Source organism: Urtica dioica, chromosome 1 (genome assembly GCF_054948205.1).
Source record: "Urtica dioica subsp. dioica isolate 48M chromosome 1, U.dioica_male_clone48M_v1_H2, whole genome shotgun sequence".
NCBI lineage: Eukaryota > Viridiplantae > Streptophyta > Magnoliopsida > Rosales > Urticaceae > Urtica > Urtica dioica.
Genome location: NC_142756.1, coordinates 3,858,802 through 3,865,452, shown reverse-complemented (window position 1 = coordinate 3,865,452; position 6,651 = coordinate 3,858,802). Strand labels below are relative to the sequence as shown.

Sequence of the window (6,651 nt, the reverse complement as noted above, 5' to 3'; positions counted from 1 at the left end):
TTGCGACGGGTATAAGATTGATTATTTATTTGCCAAAATCATTACAATAATGAATGAGCAATTGAAATTAAAAGTATATAAGGGATGTGAATTTCAAGAGTACCACATTGATTGGGAATGAACATATTGGTACAGTTTATATACAATTAGAGTTTATGAGTGTTCAATATAGTAATTGGACCATGGATGCTAACCCATCACACGCGCGTACCGTCGCCAGCGAGCCGGGCCGGGCTCGGGTTTCGGGAATGTCTCGGACTTGGGCCTTGGGCCAATCATTTTTTTTTATTGCAAAATTCACTTACGAAATGTTTTAATTTGTTATGTTGGGAATTAATTTATGAGGTTTGTGTAACCGTGCATTGATTGCGTCAGTTAAGCATACGTTTTTAATTGGCTATTATGGCTGAACATTTTGGGTGGTTCAAATTCGTTTTGGCTATAAAAGGCTTTGGGTTCTCTCATTCTGAACACAGAGCAAACACATCCAACTCTCTTTCAGAAACTGTTTTCCTTTATTTGTTTACTTGTAATCCGTTGGTAGTTTCTGACGCTCGAGTTCTAATTCACCGAAGTCGAGTTTTGTGGTGCATTGCTCATCTTGTTAGTCGTTGTATCCTTGGAGGATTTCGTGAGAGATATAAAAAACTTCAAGGAAACCGTCCAACGGGTCTCGACACTTTCCTTGTCGACCTTTTCTTATTCATTTTCGGTTTATGTTCTTTTTTTTTTGGAATACAAATTTTATTATTTTCTTGTTTTTTTCTTTAATTTCTATCAATATTATTTGTAATATTGCTAACAATCCCGTAGAACATAACCGTAAGTAGATTGGAGGGAGGGATATTAATATTGAAATATAAACCGATGACCGGGATTGGATGAGGTATTTTATTTGGATTTTCACAATTATTGTGTTAATCATGCTTCCTTCTTTTTCGTTGATAGAAAAGTGGAAAATTCTATGAAATTGCCAAGTCCAAAACAAAATTAGAAGATGGGAAAAAAATATTCTGATTTGAAGTCATTTTCATTATTAATTGTGTTTGTGATAGGAGAAAAGTATTTATCAAGACTTTTATCACAAAGCGCGTTTTGGCCCTCCATGAACTTAATTGCTGGTAAGTGTTGGTCCCATATGCTACTGTACAAGTCAAGTCTAGATATTTACTTTCATTTTTTTTGCTTAGAAGCTTAATACCACAACTGTCTTACCACAAGAAAACAGTAAATTATGTACAAATTATGAATTAAATCTCTTATTCAAGACGGAGCTTAACTCACAAACCTCACCAAGCAAACAGACCTTTAGTGCTCCTTACACCAAAACTTCACTAGTTGGAGACCTTGAAGAATATGACTAGAATGTATTATATCTTACTTCATACATGTACGACAATAATTTTGTTATAATTGATGACAAGTATATATACTATACCAATATTAGCCGGAATTGAATGATCTAATAATTAAAGATGATTTATACAGAGAATTTACTACTAATAATAAAATTAGTAATAATACATTTAGTAATTAGAGTTTAGTGTCCCTTCGTAGGGTCTATTTCATAGTAATGAAGATGCCTATATATAATCACATTCACAACACTACGTTCTCTTACACTTAAAAAATTAAAGCTTTCTGATTACATATAATAACACATATAAAAAGAAACATCTCTGCAGAAGAATCTCAGCAAAAATCAAGTATACTACCAAGTTCTATACAGAGATTGAATTAAGTAGTTATAGCATGAGAGCTTCTAAGTTCATCATACTAGTTGCTTTGGTGTCATGGGCTACTTTTGTGTTCATGTTTGCGCCGGTGAATGCATCGCCGGAGCAAGAACTCAAAGCTCTGCTCCAAGCTGGGTGGTGGGAGTCCTGGGTCCGCAATTTCACGACCGCGTGCGAGCTCTACAGCGTGACTTGCAATCAAGACCAAAGCGTCGTTGAGATTGATGGGTCCTGGTTCCCGATACAGGAAAACAGAGATTTCGGAAATTTCAACTTCTCTTCTTTCCCGAATCTGGTGTTGCTCCGCCTTGAAAAAACACAACTCCGCGGGGTCATTCCTCACGACATAGGGGCTAGTTCGGGTCTCACTTACCTCAATCTCTCCTTCAATTTTCTGACAGGTCATATTAAAATATATGCCCTATCATTATTTTACTAGTACTTTTTCTCTTTATCAATTAATATTTCAATTAATAATTAAGTTATTCTTGTATAGGTCAGTTGCCTCCGTCGATAGGAAGTCTGAAGGAGTTAATTTATCTCGATCTGTCCCATAACTTTTTAACTGGAACTCTCCCTTCTACTTTTGGCAAATTAACCAATTTGTTGAAATTCAGTCTTCATGATAACCAACTTTCCGGGGAAATTCCTCCAGTAATTGGGAATCTCAACAAGCTTGCGCTTTTAGACCTCAGCTCAAACCGATTTCATGATTCTATTCCCTTAGAAATAGGAAACTTGAAGAACTTGACACATTTAAATCTAGGTTTCAATGATCTCAAAGGGCCTCTTCCTCCAACTTTAGGTAGTTTAATTAATCTGGAAACACTTAGCGTTCGTTCAAACCAAATTAATGGTACCATCCCTTTTGCCATAGGTAACTGTAAGAGTTTGTCTGACTTAGATCTTGGCAAAAACAAGCTCAGCGGTCCGATTTATCCACCTCTCGCAGGTCTCTCCAAAACCCTTCTTTATCTAGACTTGAGCTCAAATAAAATAACTGGAGTCTTCGAAGCAGATCTCGCGAAGCTGACAGAGTTGGTGTCTCTAGACCTGTCTCTTAATCGCTTGTCTGGGAAATTGCCGAAGGAGATAGCTCGATTCAATATGAACTTATTTAAACTTTCACGGCCTGTTCAATACAAAATAACGATAAACCTTTCATCAAACAGACTGAGAGGTTGTATTCCTTATGCAATATGCACCTCAGATGGGTCACGGGAACTTGACCTTGATCTTAATCACAACTTGATTCAATTGGAATTATTGACCGTGGAAGGTATACAAAGAGCCTGTGGTTATATTGCCTGGATTAGTGAAACTCATCCTACTCCTTGTCATTCTTTAGCGTCTGAGTCATTTCAAGGAATCAATAGATTGTTCTGTGATATCGATTTCTGCTCAACGAGAATCAACTACAAGTTGGTAATTACTCTTACCATCTCGATTCTTTTTGCCTTTTCCTTTTCCGGAGTTCTGTTGTATAAGCTTGTTTCTAGAAATAAAATAAAAGTTCCGAGGGATACGAAAGGGACAAGAAGCGGGGATATATTTTCAATATGGAACTACGATGGAAAAATCGCTTTTGAAGACATCACACGAGCCACAAACGATTTCGACATTCGGTGTTGCATCGGAACCGGCGGTTACGGAAGTGTTTATAGAGCAGAGCTGCCCAATGGAAAAGTGGTTGCGTTGAAGAAACTTCACGGCTTCGAGTCGGATGACCCGGCTTTCAAGAAAAGTTTCAGGAACGAGGTCAAAACACTGACGGAGATAAGACACAGAAGCATCATAAGACTCAATGGATTCTGTCTGCACAACAAATGTATGTTTCTGATATACGACTACATGGAAAGAGGAAGCTTGTTCTGTGTCCTGAGCATCGACGCAGAGGCTGTGGAATTGGATTGGAGCAAGAGAGTGAATGTCATCAAAGGCACGGCTCATGCTTTGTCGTACATGCATCACGATTGTAATCCTCCGATCGTTCATCGTGATGTGACGACCACCAATATTCTCTTGAATTCAGAACTTGAGCCATTCGTCTCCGATTTTGGCACTGCTCGACTACTCGATCCAGATTCTTCCAACCAAACGATGCTTGCTGGTACTTACGGATATATTGCTCCAGGTATGTAGATTTGTCTCAGGTTTTCAATATTTTGGTACTATCCCTTAAGGACACGTATTGGAACTTGATGCATATTCCTAGTCTTGCTTGCATAAAGGAAAATTCGAATTACCGTTGATAAATTGTGGAAGAAATCAGAATTATATCCAAACAAGAATCGAAAAATAGTTTGGAATTTAGTTTCCCACAAATTTTCCTATACACTCGGTCTAGAATTTCGATTTTCACAGAAATTTTTTTAAGACGAGTTTCACTTTCCTTTCAATTTCATTTCAGTACTAAACTCTAGACTCTTGACCAAGGCTCTGTCGTTTACTATGTGGTTGTAGAGCTTGCCTACACATTGGTGGTTTCAGAAAAGTGTGACGTGTACAGTTTTGGTGTCGTCGCACTGGAAACCTTGATGGGGAAGCATCCGCAAGAACTACTATCTTCATTGAACTCGAGAGCTTCTGCCTCGTCAGCTCTAAACACACCACTCAGTGAAGTTCTTGACCAGAGAATACCGCCCCCAAGAAATTGGATGATCGAAGGAGACGTCGTTCATGTTGCTGCGATCGCATTTGCTTGTGTAAATAACAATCCGAATTGTCGACCCACAATGAAACAAGTTTCTCAACAACTTCTAGTCAACAGAAGAACAAGGCTAGCCAAGCATCTACGTGAAACTACGATCGGCCAGCTGCGTGTTCCAGAAGCCTATGCGCATGTTGACAATATGATCGAGATTAGTGAAATTGAATGATATTTTCTTTTGCAAGTGCGTATCATATTTCTTGTATATGATATTTCATAAGCCTATGATTTTTCTTGTTTATGGACCCATACTGTGTCAAAATAAGTTTACGATCAATGGTGGTTCGATTTCTATGAAATTTGAAAACATTGATTTTACTTGGTTTTTCCTTCCAATTTAATTTTTTTTTCCTAGTAGGTTGTAAATTTTTGGGAATAAATTGCTGAATCTCATGAAAACCTAAATTGTCTCAAATAAAGTGAATTATTGAGGGTCAAGCTAAGAAAACACTTAGGATCGTGCGGTTCGCCAACTAAATTTTGAATCAGAGAATTCAAATTTCCGGAAGATCCCAGGAAAAGCTCCACATTCAACAAAGAATAATAATTAAGTAGTACATTCATAAAATTCTTGTACAAGTTTTCCTCAAACGCTTGCAATGCAACATGGTAACAAAGGTGTAATCTAGCTAGCCGTAGTAGTAGAAGTAGCAGAAGCCAGATCATCACTTATGACTTTGTTTTTATTTTATCTTCTATGATTAAATATTTTAAACACGATTAAATAAACCATTTAACATGATTCTTTAATGTTTTAATTTAATTGGATATGAATCTTAAAAAATACGATCATTCGGCCTTGGATATACATTCAAAACGATCAATTTTTTTTTTTTTTTTTTTTTTTTTTTGTAAAAACACGATATGGTTAATAACCACACGACGAAAAAAATGGCACTCAATAACTAGGCTTCAGGGAGGCTAGGAATCATAAATCCCTATTATTACGAAATGAAATGAGCGGCTACATTGATGTTTTGACATGTGAACTTGCTCTTTAGGTCTTGCTTAATGAAAGTGGTTATTTACCTTAGATTTATCAAATGTTGACTATTTAGAAATGTCAAACGTTTAAGTTGACTATTTTCCTCGTTCTGCTTAAATATTAAGGCTGGTTCTTCCTCAATTTACCTGTGGAGGTTTTGGTGCTTCTTTGACGTTAATAGTCTCCTTCTTCTTGGCTCTTCCTCTACCTGCCTTGCGCTAAATGTATATTAGAGTTTTTGACTTGTGAAAATACAATAATCTCTTGATTGAAATTCAACATCCTTTCTTCGCATTTAAGCGGAGTTCTGATCAGGTTCACTTCAAGAGCTTCCTTTCGTAAATAATTTTCCACATGATAAGGCTTTTTATTTCATTTATTTCCAATATGTTTTAGGAGCTCTAAACGACTCGCAATAAATTTCTTTTCAGGTTCGACCTATTGTGAGGTCAAAACGTTCCACAGACTCGAGAGCCAGAACTATATATACATCAATCGATTGGCGGCCTCGGAGATGATGATCAGCTCGAGCATAGCTTCGAGGCCGCGGTATGTTCCTAACCCCCTTGGCCAGGAAGTCCTATGAATCATTTTGGGCAAACCCGTGAAATTTGTTTTGTAGACAGCTTCTAATTCAAAAATAATATAAAATTAAGAGCGTTATAGTTAAGTAGCCAATTGAAATTTACGGATTTGCAAATAAATAGCCAAAAGTACATTTTACATAAGTGAAATAACCAAAATTAATATGAAAAATATTTTACCTCTGTCTTGGCACTTACTCTGCTTATCCATAATTTTCTGTTGAATCAGAGTAAAAAAAATGATCTCTACGAAATCGGTCAAGGTTGGAGAATAAATTAGAAGACGTATTTGAAGTCATTTTCTTTATTAATTGTGTTTGTTATAGAAGTAAAATCAAGTGGTATTTGCAGCTGAAGTCACAACTTCAGCCATTCATTGCATTTGTGTCACTTATTTGCTAAAATTGCATCCGTATCACTTATTTGCATTTGTGTCACCTATAGAAAGTCTAAATTACCCTCTTATGATAAAATCAATCTCTCTCAGACTCCCCGGTCAGATCCGACAAGAAGAAGCTCGCCAACTCTCTCTCCCCTTCCTCATCTTCCTCCGCGGCCGCAAAGAAGAGGCTGGTTCCGGCGGAGACCACCGGCGACAGCGATGAGAACGCGAGACCGTCGGGGCTGTGGTTGACG

The 6,651-nt window shown here is 37.3% G+C and overlaps 1 protein-coding gene across 1 annotated transcript; it reads left to right on the top strand.

Annotated features, from left to right (window-relative positions):
• Window positions 1–1,625: 1,625 nt before the first annotated feature.
• LOC149406510 (uncharacterized) lies at window positions 1,626–4,775 on the top strand. The gene is made up of 3 exons (XM_089607280.1): window positions 1,626–2,137; window positions 2,233–3,870; window positions 4,200–4,775. Exons 1-3 carry the CDS (start codon window positions 1,753–1,755, stop codon window positions 4,613–4,615), a joined length of 2,439 nt encoding a protein of 812 aa, XP_089463406.1. The 5' UTR covers window positions 1,626–1,752; the 3' UTR covers window positions 4,616–4,775.
• The last annotated feature ends 1,876 nt before the right edge of the window (window positions 4,776–6,651 follow it).